The sequence below is a fragment of the Girardinichthys multiradiatus genome, chromosome X (genome assembly GCF_021462225.1).
Source record: "Girardinichthys multiradiatus isolate DD_20200921_A chromosome X, DD_fGirMul_XY1, whole genome shotgun sequence".
Taxonomy (NCBI): Eukaryota; Metazoa; Chordata; class Actinopteri; order Cyprinodontiformes; family Goodeidae; genus Girardinichthys; species Girardinichthys multiradiatus.
Window position 1 is genome coordinate 32,314,309 of NC_061817.1, and position 13,347 is coordinate 32,327,655.

At 37.5% G+C, this 13,347-nt stretch overlaps 2 protein-coding genes across 4 annotated transcripts; both read left to right on the top strand.

The window, feature by feature from the left end:
• On the top strand, window positions 1-7,782 carry LOC124862285 (all-trans-retinol 13,14-reductase-like). 2 transcript variants are annotated; one of them, XM_047356108.1, is made up of 12 exons: window positions 1-34; window positions 139-225; window positions 1,013-1,195; window positions 1,327-1,568; window positions 2,197-2,398; window positions 2,470-2,667; window positions 2,746-2,865; window positions 6,093-6,231; window positions 6,510-6,619; window positions 6,697-6,866; window positions 7,009-7,168; window positions 7,268-7,782. In XM_047356108.1, the coding sequence occupies exons 2-12, from the start codon at window positions 183-185 to the stop codon at window positions 7,414-7,416; spliced, it is 1,716 nt and encodes a 571-aa protein (XP_047212064.1). In that variant the 5' UTR covers window positions 1-34; window positions 139-182; the 3' UTR covers window positions 7,417-7,782. The 2 variants fall into 2 exon arrangements, with proteins under 2 accessions (XP_047212064.1, XP_047212063.1); XM_047356107.1 differs by lacking the exon at window positions 1-34 and having other exon boundaries at window positions 41-225.
• Window positions 7,783-7,917: 135 nt separating this feature from the next.
• Window positions 7,918-13,347, top strand: LOC124862287 (cyclin-dependent kinase 6-like). Of its 2 annotated transcripts, none has more exons than XM_047356109.1 (8): window positions 7,918-8,072; window positions 8,315-8,578; window positions 9,497-9,629; window positions 9,711-9,878; window positions 10,006-10,115; window positions 10,237-10,287; window positions 10,480-10,612; window positions 12,614-13,347. In XM_047356109.1, the coding sequence occupies exons 2-8, from the start codon at window positions 8,349-8,351 to the stop codon at window positions 12,725-12,727; spliced, it is 939 nt and encodes a 312-aa protein (XP_047212065.1). In that variant the 5' UTR covers window positions 7,918-8,072; window positions 8,315-8,348; the 3' UTR covers window positions 12,728-13,347. The 2 variants fall into 2 exon arrangements, with proteins under 2 accessions (XP_047212065.1, XP_047212066.1); XM_047356110.1 differs by having other exon boundaries at window positions 8,320-8,578.

Here is a 13,347-nt window from a genome sequence, read left to right on the forward strand (position 1 = left end):
GAGGAAAGGAACTGATTTAATACAGCTTGAGTTGGTAACTGAGATGTGAAGAGACATTTTCTGAAATGTTTACAATTTTATTCATTGTTTGCATAGTTTTGGTCATATTTATACTTAAGTATGTCTTCGGCAACTCAGGGTCGAACCCCTTTGCGAAGGACTGTCGAGAACCAGTGAAGAAGATGGTTTACGACGAGAAAGTGAAAAATAAAGTGCTGAAGCAAGGTCAGTCCATTAATGAAGACTGGCATTTTGGCTTTCTAACGATAACAAGAAGTCGTGTAAATTGTGTACGTGCGCGTAAATGGTTTATTTTCTAAAAAATAGAATTAAAGTTGAAATAAGTTGGACACATTGCTGTGGAAATAAAGGTGTTAATTTAAGCACACCTGCTTCCAAATTCAAAAGGGATGTTTGCACTGGTAATGATCTCATTTATTGTACTCATCTAAATATACAGACCATTCAATAGATGGGGATATTATTGAAAAGTCAATTTATTACACTCACACTGATGTTTTAAAGCCTTAATTTCTGTTAACTATCATGATTTCACTTGCAGCTAATTAAAAGAGACGTTTAATAATAGAATAATACATCAGGCTAATAGAAATATATTTGAATGCAGAAATCTGGACCTAATCAAAATTATGTGTAATACCTGCTAAAAGGTTGTTATTTTCAAGAGGTACCTTTAACAAACAAGTCCTATCAGAAAGCATATTCTAATTTATTGAATATGTATATTTCAAAGTAAAATTTTTCAGCTCTGTGGAATGGGAGTTGTCTTTACAGAAAAATGGTTTAACATATTAGTTTTTGATATATTATTTAGTTAGCTTCTGTGAAGCTGACATTCAGAAACCATTGGTTGTAGACACTGTGGTCTTAGATAAAATCTCTAATTTAACATGCAGTAAACATGCATTGACTTAATGTTGGAATAAACTTGTTCATCATTATTCCTCACTTTTTAACCAACCACACGTTTTCATATTTTGTCTTTCTATAGGTTTTGTTGCCAGTAAAGTACCAGACAACCTGGATGCAATCATCATTGGTAGTGGCATCGGTGGACTCGGGCTGGCTGTGATGCTAGCTAAAGTTGGAAAGAAGGTTCTGGTTGTGGAGCAGCACGATCGGGCCGGGGGATGCTGCCACACATTCACAGAGAAGGGCTTCGAGTTTGATGTTGGTAAGATGGTAGTTGTGTGTCTCAAATATGCTAAAGAAAACAAACATAACTTTACTCTCAACAGAAATGTAAAAACTCACAATTATTTATTATAAGATATATATATTTGACTAACTCTGACTTATCCCTAGGAATTCACTACATCGGTGACCTGTGGGGCCACACGCCTTTTCGCTGCATGCTGGACCAGATGTCCAATGGACAGCTGCAGTGGGAGCCTCTGGAGAATGCATACGACCACGTCATTCTGGGACCTTTGGAAAACCGCCGCTCCTACCCCATCTACAGTGGTAGTACTCGCTTCCCTGAAGAGCTCAAGAAACGCTTCCCAGGGGAGGAGAAGGCTATTGATGACTACATGAGGCTGGTGAAGGTAGAATCATGTGACATCTGAATTAGACAAACTAGTTTTAAAAGGGTCTGACCCCTCTAGATACAAATGCCTTTTGTTCCAGTGCACTTTGATAAAGTCTATTATTCAAATTTCAGCTGCTGGCTCATCAAAATCAAAGGTCAGAGTTACTGGCAAGGGTAGTTTTAATCTGTGCTAAGCTTATTGGTTAAAGATAAAGGAACTCCTACTTTTATGCTCACTTCAAAGTTAAATCATAATTTCTAAGAAGATAATGACTCCTAATCTTATGCTTCAGATTTCTGGCTGACATCCCTGGAAGATAATAAACTACAGATATTTTATTTGTGAATAAAAAATGGATTAGATGGTAACATTTGAGCTGACCATTTTTTGTGATATTTATGATCTTAAAGAAACTGAAATGGGAGAAGTTCAAGGTTAAGGTAAGGTGAGAAAATCTGCACCTTTTCAGTCTTGGGGAAACATTTCTTGAGAAAACAAACAATAACTGTTTAAACCAAAGCAACAGTGTTTAGTTTGCCAAATTAAAATGGTATCCTAATGAAAATGTGACTAAAGTGTATAAAAGTACGTGTCCTTGGTGTTCTCCCGTGACTCTCTGTGTGTGTTGTGTTTTTGTTTGCAGAAAACTGAGTTTGGCATCTGGCTCCTTCTTGTGCTGAAGCTTTGTCCTTTACCCTTGGCCAAGTTCCTGATCCACACTGGTCTTGTCAAACATCTGTCTTCCTTCTTCAAAATGGCGCCACGCAGCCTGACAGATGTGGTCAACGAGCTGACAGAAAACAAGGACCTCAGAGCTGTCTTTACCTACATCTTTGGCACCTACGGTACATCCTGCTGCATTTAGGAGATGTTTATTCACATGCATACTGCTAACATGTTTTGTTTGGATCTTCAGGGAACAAACCAAAAGATGCCAGCTTTGCCATGCACAGTTTGCTGATAACCCACTACCTAAGCGGAGCCTGGTATCCTAAAGGAGGCAGCAGTGAGATTGCTTACCATATGATTCCCATCATTGAGAAGGCAGGAGGTGCCGTTCTGGTTCGAGCCCCAGTCAACCGTATCTTGTTCAACGATGCAAAGGAAGCTTATGGTGAGCTTGACTTGACGAGTTCATTAAGCTAGTCTGTTGATAAGATGAATCCATAGCTTTTGCTTCTTCTTTTTTCAGGTGTGAGTGTGTTAAAAGGTCAGGAGGAGGTGCATGTCCATGCCCCTATGGTCATTTCTGATGCTGGTATCTTCAATACCTACGAGAAGCTGCTGCCCAAGGAGCTCCAGGCCATGCCAGGTCAGAGAGCATTCATGGATGGTCTAAGTACCTTATGATGTCTTGCAAAAATATTCACAACCCCTTAAACTTTTTAAGGTTTTGTAAAGTTACAACAACAAACTTCAATTTATTTTACTGAAATACTGTGTGATCAGCACAAAGTAGTGCTTAAATGTGACTTGAAATGTTAAAGATAGTTGGTTTAATTTTTTCCCCATTCCGTGCAACTAATCACTAACAATTCAGCCCCTATGGCAAAGTAGGTTTTTGGTCAAATTTACAAATTAGCAGCCATTTAATATGAACCAATCAAACAAGAACAGTTTATATATATCTCAACATAGCTAATATTATAAGCTGCCATAGCCACTGTTCCCATTAAAATTGTGAACTATACTTCCAACTGTATCTCTGGGAACATTCAGGGCCTTTGCTGTATGTTTGTTTCCTTTTCCTTGTTTGTTAAACACAATGATCTCTGAAGTCTATGGTCAGTTCTTAGCCACATGGAACATTAGCACCTACAGCCTAAGTGTTGGAGGTGTTCTACCTCCAGCACACCTGATTAGGCTGCATGTGGAAGACCACACCTGATTCACAAATGTCTGCTTTTGGTAGGATTGAATACATTTGAGACGAAAGGTAGTCATTGCAAATTGGATTTAGTGTGGAATTTGGACACAATCCTTTTAATGTTTGCTTTATTTAACTATTTAAACTGTTCTTGTGTAATTTGTTTATTACAATCACCTGAACAGTTTTGCAGATAAACACAATTTGCTGCCGGAGATAAATAATCTAAGCTGCTACTTTAACATCCTTGAATATGAATATGTTTTAAGTCTAACCACAGATTCCCAATTAGATTTAAACCTGGACTTTGACTGGGCCATTCTATGAGATGTGTTTGCTTTGATCTAAACTGCTCCATTGTAGCCCTGGATATATGTTTAGGGGTGTCCCCCTGCTGTAAGGTAAAGCTCCGCCCCAGCCCCAAGATTTTTGCAGCCATTAACAGTGTCTTTTTCTCTATCCATCTTCCCATCAGCTGTGAACAGCTCCGCCATCCCTCCTGAAAAAAAGCATCCCACAGCATGACGGTGCCACTACCATATATCTCCATGGGAATAGTGATGAACAGTGAGGGATTTCCACCAACCATAGCATTTTGCATATAGGCCAAAAATGTTAAATCTGGTCTCCTTTGACCAAAGCACCTTCTTCCATGTGGTTGCTGTCTCCTACATGGCTTGTTTCAAACTGACATTCTTTCAACAACGACTTTCTTCTTGACAGTTTTCCAAAAAGGCCAGATTTATGGAGTGAATGAGTAATAGTGGTTCTGTCAATAGATTTTCCCCACCTGAGCTGTGGATTTCTGTAGCTCCTCTAAAATTATTATGGACCTCTTGGCTGCTTCTCTGATTATTGCTTACCCTGGCCTGTCTGTTCAGCAAATGTATGCTTGCAGTGGTGGTATGCAGTACTCTTTCTATTTTTAAAAATATTTTTTATTTTAAAGGACTTTAAAAAATGGAATAAACAGTGACCTGTGAGATTTTCAAAGCTAGAATATTTTATTTATTTATTTTTAACTAAAAAAACAAACCGACTTATTCTGAGATTCAATTATAGATATGTGGACTTCATTTAGTAATTATGTGAGTGATAAAGCTAATCAGCTAGTGTTTGTTAGCACTATTAAATTATAGTACTGTATAATTAATAAATTAGTCTGAAATATGACAGTCTATTTACCATATGGCAAGAATAATGTACTTTCCCAGAACAAATAATATCATAAATTTAAGGAAACCAAGCGTTGAATTTGTTTTTCAGGCCTATGATTCATTAGAAACACATCATCCGATGATTATGAGAAAATCACAGTAAAATACATTGTAAATCTACTATTAATAAAACTAATACAAGTACACATATACACTGGGTATAAATAATTAATAAATCAACAAAAAAAATAAGGATGAACAAAGAAAAAACTATCCACTTCTACAGATAAGAATGAAAGAGTGTCTGAAGTAACAAAGGAACTCTTGTCATTTATTCAGTTGAGCATTAATGGTTATCCAGACTTCATCAGGCTTTCGTGGAGCCTTGTATTAAAAGATCTCCACTTTATCTGATTCTTTCTTATCTAATTTAAAATGAAAATTGGACGAAAGGGTTTGACATTTTCTCTTCCACATCCGTTCTTATCAAGTTCGACATCAGACAAGTAGCAGAATCTTTCCACCTTGTGTCCATTGGAAATGCAGTCTGTTGCTTTCTGGATCTCTGGCTCTCAGTCTTAGGAAGAGTCTCAATTCAACATCCTTACGGTTTCCCTGGGTTGCTCTGAGTAATGAGAGGAGGCAACAGGTGTCTGTCTGATGTTACTCCATTAAGGAGGATCAATTCTAGGACCAGTATCCATTTAGGATGATGTGTTGGCAAAGGATGTGTAACCTCTGGATGGAAACCCCTCGGGTAAACTTTTCAAGGATGGAGATATTTCCTTGAGGTTTTATGTGGACCCAGGGTCTTAAAACACATCACAATAGCCCTTTAGAAGACTTTAAACATGAAAAGTATCATTGTTACCCTATTGCTATTCAAGGGATAGCATGTTCAAATAAAACTGTGACACAATAATTATTATTTGTACCAAATTATTCATACAATGACTTAAGCCATCACGCTTTCATAATTACCCACAACACACAGTCTATTTGTGTGTAAGACAGAAAATTGCTCTGAAGACCTGAAGGCCTCAGTTGTGTGCCTGAAAAAAAACAATCACTTCAAGCCAGAATACTGGAAATGACATGAGAACAAATCTGAGGTTAAAAATGTCACATATTTAAGGCTAACTCAATACAATGCAATTGATTTGATTTAGAGATATCAAAGTAAAGTGGATGAATACTAATGCAAATTTCTGAATTTTTATTTCCCAAATAATATGAAAACAGTGGATCCTTTTCCTACAACTTCACAGTTTTATTCTACTTTGTGTTGGTCCATTATAAAAACTTCTAATTAAATACATAGAATATTGTTGTTGTAACGTTACAAAATGGGAAACACTTTGAGATATGCATACTTTTGTAAGGCTCTGTTAACTTTATGTTTTTTGTTTTCTTTTAATTTATGGACTTGTACAGCACTTTGGTCACTCTGGGTGTGTAAAGGGCTCCATAAATAATGATTGATTGATTGATATTTTTTAATTATTCTCCTTGCAGACATTCAGAAGCAGCTAAGTATGGTGAAGCACGGTGAAGGAGGCTTGAGCATCTTTGTGGGTCTGAATGGAACCAAGGAGGAGCTGGGCCTGAAAGCAAGCAACTACTGGATCTTTGCTGAGAACAATTTTGATGAACTGTATGCCTGTTTCTGTTTTAATTCATGTTTTTTTTGAAAATCTGCATTTATTGTTTAACATTATTCGTCCTGTACTTTTTCTGTTAATATAGTCTGAAAAAATCAAATTCCAAGTACATCATGGTAAGGTGCATATTGACAAAATGCAATCATTAGGTGGTCAAGATTTTAGCAGCAACAGTACATGATCATTTTTAATGCAAACTTTACTGATCCAGGAAGCATGGGGAAGCAGCTTGTTAGTGTAAATTCACCAGATTTATCTCTGTTTATTAAAGGATGGAGAAATATATGAATGAGGAGAGAGAAAAGGCTTCTAAAAAAATCCCCTTGCTGTTTGTTGCCTCCCCATCAGCCAAAGATCCATCATGGGAGGAGAGATCGCCAGGTACTAGATGAGACTCGACGATGGGAATAAACCCTCATCTGGAATGCTTTCTTGATCATTGTCTTTTTTTTATCTAGGAAAGTCTACTTTGAGCCTGGTCAGTTTTGCCAAATACTCGTGGTTTGAGGAGTGGAAGGACGGCAAAGTGACGAACAGAGGGGCCGACTACAAAGAGCTGAAGCAAGCATTCATCAACTCCGCCCTGGATGTGGTGATGGATGTTTTTCCAAAGATCACCAGAGACAAGGTAAAGGCTTTTGGATTGTTTTTTATAACTTTTTGCTTTTGGACAAATGTAAATTTTTTACTAGTATACTAGAGAGTTAAAATGTGTATAAATAGCCAGGTTAGCTGTCCTTGGTACTCAGAAGTGTGTTGTGGTTGTACAGATAGAGTACGTCGATGCTGGAACCCCCATCACTAACACACACTACATCGGAGCACCCAAAGGTGAGATCTACGGAGTGGACCACGGCATCGCTCGGTTCAGCCCTGAACTCAACGCTACAATAAGACCTCAGACTCCATTGAAGAACCTCTATCTGACAGGTGTGTCCTGTACCTCTTTACACCAAACTGAAAATAAAGATTAGTTTTCCCTCCTCTTGAATTTTTCACACCTTATGGTTTTCCATGTGCTGTTTGCAGGACAGGATGTGTTTTTGTGTGGTTTCGCTGGCGGCCTCGCTGGAGCTCTCACCTGTGGCTCGGTTATTCTTAATCGAAATCTCCACCTGGATTCCTTCGTCTTGGCAATGAAAACAAAATATATAAACAAGAAGCTAAAGGACGAGTAGCTACTTCCATTTAATTAAATTAACTAATAATATGCTGCAACATCACAGCTCAATGACACATTAAGAGCTAAATCCCTTATGAATGAATTTATATGCACACATGTTGAACAGAAATATATCATGTCTTTGCTTTGGCATGTTCACATTTTGCACTAATTTATGTTAAACTGCTTGCTTTATGAATAGACACTAATATGATTCAAGTCTGATGCATGTAGCAGGGAGTGTCAGGCACTCGGAATTTCACAAAAAAGGGTTTTTGTCTTGAATTTATGCATGTTTATATGATTGAATTGTTGCTCTTAGCAATTTTAATTGTTTGTATAAACGATTGCAAATAACAAACATGTTATAACTCCTACCTAACACATTTTTCTTGTTCTTTCTCTCCTGGAAAGCACACTCCATCCTCATTATATTATATATTATATATTAGCGTTTTATGTTTTTACACACACACTGCGTATTTTACTCCTTGGCTCCCCCTGAACGCATAGCAGCAACAGTTAAAATTGAGACTTTAAGCTTTCTGATTAGCTGGCGATTAAAAGGGGTGTGATTTATTTTTTCTCATAATCATTTATGCTGGCCAGAATTATGCAAATACATTTTTCCACCGCTGGCGGGCGATGGTGATTTTGCTGCGAGTCGACGAGGTAAAGTAAAAATAATAATTTGTGCAAATGATAGAAGATCAACAATTTTGTGCTGCATCATAACTTTATGAGATGAGTGGTTTTGTTGCTGCTTTCTTGCAGATAATTAAATCCCGTCACGTTTCCTTGCAAAATATTATCTAGAGAACCACGCTTGCTAGCTTATTCCGAGTGCAGCTAAAGCAAGAAAACACGACATGTTCATGTGTTGCTTCTTTAAACTTAACATTATTCCTCCATAGTTCAGATTAAACTGTTGCTGAATTTAGTGGAAAAATGGACGTGTTCCCTGAATCGCTGCATTACGAGCTTTTGGCGGAGGTCGGTGAAGGCTCCTTCGGGAAAGTGTATAAAGCCAGAGAGATTGGGGAGAAACGGCGCCTCCTGGCGGTGAAGAAGTTCAACTTTCGCTGGGTCTCTGAGGAGTCTGGAATCCCTCCCTTTATGATCCGGGAGGTGGCGCTGCTGCGCAAGGTGGGCTACTTCAACCATCCGAACATAGTCAAGTAAGTTTGTTGGATTTTTCCTGCAAATACAGTCAAACTAAGCTCACCTTTTATGGTTTACAGTAAATAAATACTGTATTTCTTTAGCTATTTTTATTGACATGTTCTCTTGAAAAGAGACATTTTTTTCAGTTTGCTGAATTTTCTTGTCATTAACTTGGTTATCTCAATTTTCCCTGTGAGGAATGAGTTAAAATAGGTTTATGTTGGCAGATGCTTTCTTTTGTTACTAAATTTGAAGAAATTTTAAATTAAGAACACAGGTATTGGATATACATATATTGGTGAAATGATAGACGCACCTTGCACCTCACAAATGTTTTACCTTCTTAGCTTATTCCCTTTATTCTTATGCATTGTTAATTCAAGCCAAAAAATTCATATGTATAACTTAAGTTTTAATTTATGTGTGCTCCATCAAAACTGGGTTACATTTTTATTTCGTTTTCTTATTTTTACAGCTTTTCTCAAAAAAGCCTGTAATGTGCTGCAATGCCTCATAGACGAACAGCAGAGTTTAAGTCCAACCCTTAGCCTATATTTTAATGGAGAAAAGGAGAACCAAATAAGACCAAATGGCTTTTATTAAGGATACATCTGTGAAAATACATCAGTATGTGTTGCACAGAGAGATTTTCTGACTCATCTATATTTGTTCAGAGATCTTTCCGTTGCAGTTATAAATGTATAATGATGTTGCAGTAGAAACTAATTGCTAGAGTCTTGATTTGTCTCTCGTTTTGTGTCAGATCTGAAAATGAAATATTTGGTGGGGTTGAAAATTGAGAATATTTTAGGTGATTTTTTTATAAACCTGATTCACAGACTCTTGGACTTCGTTTCTAGTGTAGGCATTTTATATTTTTTCATATTTACTTTATGATATCTATAATGTCTACAGTCAAACCTGTTCTGCAGGCTCTTAGATGCATCTGCTGTATCTGTTGGCTTGGGCCTGGACCTCACTCTGGTGCTGGAATATATTGATCAGGACCTGTCCACGTTCCTGTCAAAGGCTCCTGCTTGTGGTCTGAGCCGTGATTTGGCAAAGGTGAGAACACCTAATCTGATTTTACTTGAACGCTGCAGCTCTTGGGACAGATTTGTTGAATTTCTGCCATGTTGGTCCCAGGATGTGATGCAGCAGCTGCTGCGAGGAGTGGACTTCTTGCACACAAACCTCATCCTGCATCGAGACTTAAAGCCGGAGAACATCCTAGTCAGCAATCATGGGGAGATCAAGATTGCAGACTTTGGACTGGCACGGATTCAAACCTTTAATGTCGCTCTTACACCTGGTGTAAGTGTTACAGAAGTCAGACGTTTTACTGATATTCTGCACCAGAACAGTCTGTTTTTTTTTGTCTTTTCCTCCACCCCTGTTCGAATATGTTTCTGTCTTGAATTCTTTTCTGACTTCTACTTAGGTCGTGACCTTGTGGTATCGAGCTCCAGAGGTACTGCTAAACGCTGTTTACATGTCCTCAGTAGACATGTGGAGTGCTGGCTGCATCTTTGCTGAGCTTTTCCTCCTGAGGTGAGGAAAAATAAACACAAATATCTGACTCTGGAGTTTCATCTTAAATTTAGGACTGTAACATTTCACACAAACACCGATGAAGCACAGTATTCTGCAGCTCTGCTCTTGTGTTCTGCAGGCCATTGTTCAAGGGCTACACAGAGATGCAGCAGCTGCAACAAATTTTTGAGTGAGTATAAAATATCATCAGGTGTTATTGCTCCATGTTGCCCAATAATTAGCAGAAATGATTTCTCTTAATTAATCATAAGGTTAATTATTAAACTTCTATTAACATGGCTATTACCTGTTGAGACGATTGGTGAAGATCACTTAAAAACCTGGCTCTGTATTTATTCAGCTCCTGTCGTCTGTTTGGCAGGTTGATTGGCTTGCCTAGTGAGGAGGACTGGCCTCGAGAAAGCCCTATCTTGTACTCTGAAAGCCTGGGGCCAAGGAGCTCCTGCACCAAGCTGCTGCCCAACCTGGACCAAGATGAGAACGATCTGCTCTCTGTAAGCACATCTATGTTTCTTTTCCCTGTTTAACTCCACAAACTCCGCAAAAATGTTTTTCTAGTCACACTAACCGAAGTAAACAGTAGCTGCTATTAAGAACATGTTTCTTTATATTCTATGGAGAATAAATTACCACTCCATAATGAAAGGCTTAATAGATGAAATAAAGGGACATTGATAAACCACAGCTAAAATACCACTGATCACTCAAGTAAATAGCAATCTTTTTTCAGTTTAAGAAGGTGATTTTGTTAAGGACAGTGTGCACTCTTTTTTTTTCAAAATTTTTCTTCACAGTGCTGGCACTTTCTGTCCAAACATCACAAATATAAATGTGGAGTTTGCTAAAATCTAGGGAATTTAGTAGACCTTTGTGCTGTGATCAGATGAGGCTAAGGTTGAACTTCTCTGCAACAATAAAGAATAATGAATAAACATGTGAGGAAGCATCTCATAGCCACTATATGGTGTAGTATGGTGGAGGATCTGTGATGCTGTGAGCCTGTTTGTCTTCCACATGTAGAGGGAACTTTCTTAAATTGTACGGTAGCATACGCTGTTTGAAAATACCAGGAGAATACCAGTTTACCCCACCAGTAAACGGAAAGTGATAAAGATCTAAAAACATATAGCCAAATCAACACAGAAAAGATTCACCAGACACAGAGTCAGTCTTCCTCAATGGCCACCACAGAAGAGTTTATATAAATGGGGAAAAGCATTTTTGTCCTACCATCACAAACATAAATGGTGGAGTTCGCTAAACTGTACTGGGACTTGAACTGGTCAGATGAGTCAAAAACTGAGCTTTCAGTAACAAACACTCAGTTGGGGTTACAATGTGAAAAAGCATCTTAGCCCTTCTGTTAAGCATGGTGGGGGATCTGTGACCCTGTGGGCCTTTTTCTATTCCAAAGCATATGGCCAAAATCATGTGACATAAAAGCAGTGTTTTTCCATTGGCATCCTTGTTCCAAAACCTAAACCTTAAAAAGAACGTGTAAAGCAAGTAAAAAGAGAGTTTAAAAGAGGAAGCAGGAGTCTAGACAATGCAGAGAGATTTTTGGGCTCTGTATGCTCTGGCAATGTAAAACATTATAGGAGAAGACTAAGCAATGTCTTATTGGTACTAAATATTAACAGCAGGCATCCCAAGTACGTATGGCAATGGTTACTTTGCACATTCCCATTTTATTTCTTAACATAGAAATAGTTTTTAACTGAATCAATGTCCTTGAGTTAAAGGTAATATTTTTCTACATTTTTCAGAGTGAGATAATACAGTCATATTCAATAAATTAGTATATTATTGAAAAGTTCATTAATTTCAGTAACTGAAATGAAACCATGTAATATAGGTTAATTCCACACAGACTGATGTTTTCAAGCCTTTATTTCTGGTAATTATGATAATTTTCTGCTTGCAGCCTATAAAAACACAACATTTAAGATTAGATTATTACAGTAGACCAATAAAAAATAATTTTTAAAGGAAGAATTTGTATAATACCTGTTTAATGGTTCCTATCTTCAAAGGGTGCTTTTAAGCTGACAAACGAGCCTCGTCTGAACCCATATTCTAATTTATTAACTTTGACTCTACAGCTGCAATAAAAGATAAATTAATTTGAAGGCTTTACATTTATTTTTAAGGCTTTAGATTTAATGCAGGTTTATCATAGAACAGTGGTATGAGTGGAAACATGTCTTATAAGGACATAAAAACAAAACTGTGCTGTCTTGTTTTTTTGTTTTTTTCTTTAACTGGATTTTCTGCAGGAAAAAAAATCCTATTTTGGAGAACAAAAACTGATTGTGTTCCAACATCTCTGAAAGATGTTTACTGGAATGCAGCACGTCAAACTGACCAAAAAGCAAAATAAAGTCATGATTACTGGAGATCAACCCATGATTAAGACAAAACAGCATCAACACTGAAGCTTTGTTTTGCAATTATCTTCAATGTACTAACATGGTGTGAAATCTTCTTACCTGCAGCACTGTTTGTTGTTTAATCCGAGCCGCCGCATCTCCGCCGCCAAGGCCCTGACTCATCCTTTCTTTGTGAAGCACTTAAGATTCCAGCTGAATGAGGAACCAAAGGTGCTGTGATCAGAAATGTCTTACATAGAGAGCATCGCTGTGCCATAAAATCCACCGTCTTCTTCGTCCCAACAGTTAAAGCTTTAATCAGCAGCATCATGAGAAACTGTGGTCAGACTGGAGATGGGGAACTGCCTGAACATTTCTAACAAACAAGCTTGACTCACAGATTGTGGAACTTATGGCACAAAAACTTTAGGAAAGTAAGATTTATTTTTGATACTTTTCTCAAACCCAGACACCTTTTTTTAAAACCTTATAGAAGTTCACGTAGCAGAAGGAACAGTATGTTTTTCAGTTTCTGTGTTGGTAAGTTTTACTGTTAGACATATGGAGTCTGTTTGGTTGTATGCTGCTAAAAACACATTATGAGCACCTTTTAAGTTGACGAGTTTCTGTTTACGAGAGAGTTTTTGTTGCATTGCAGGACTTTATAGATGTGATTCATTTTGTTTTTGGGATGATATGTATGGTGTAATGGATGCAGATTGCACCTGTTTTTACTTTTTTATTGACATATTGTGAGTATTTTTTCCTCTTTCTGAGTTATGTTGTTCATTCATGAAATATGTCTATAAATAATTGTTTTATGCATGTCTGTTCTTTTAAATACAACACAGTTAGACATA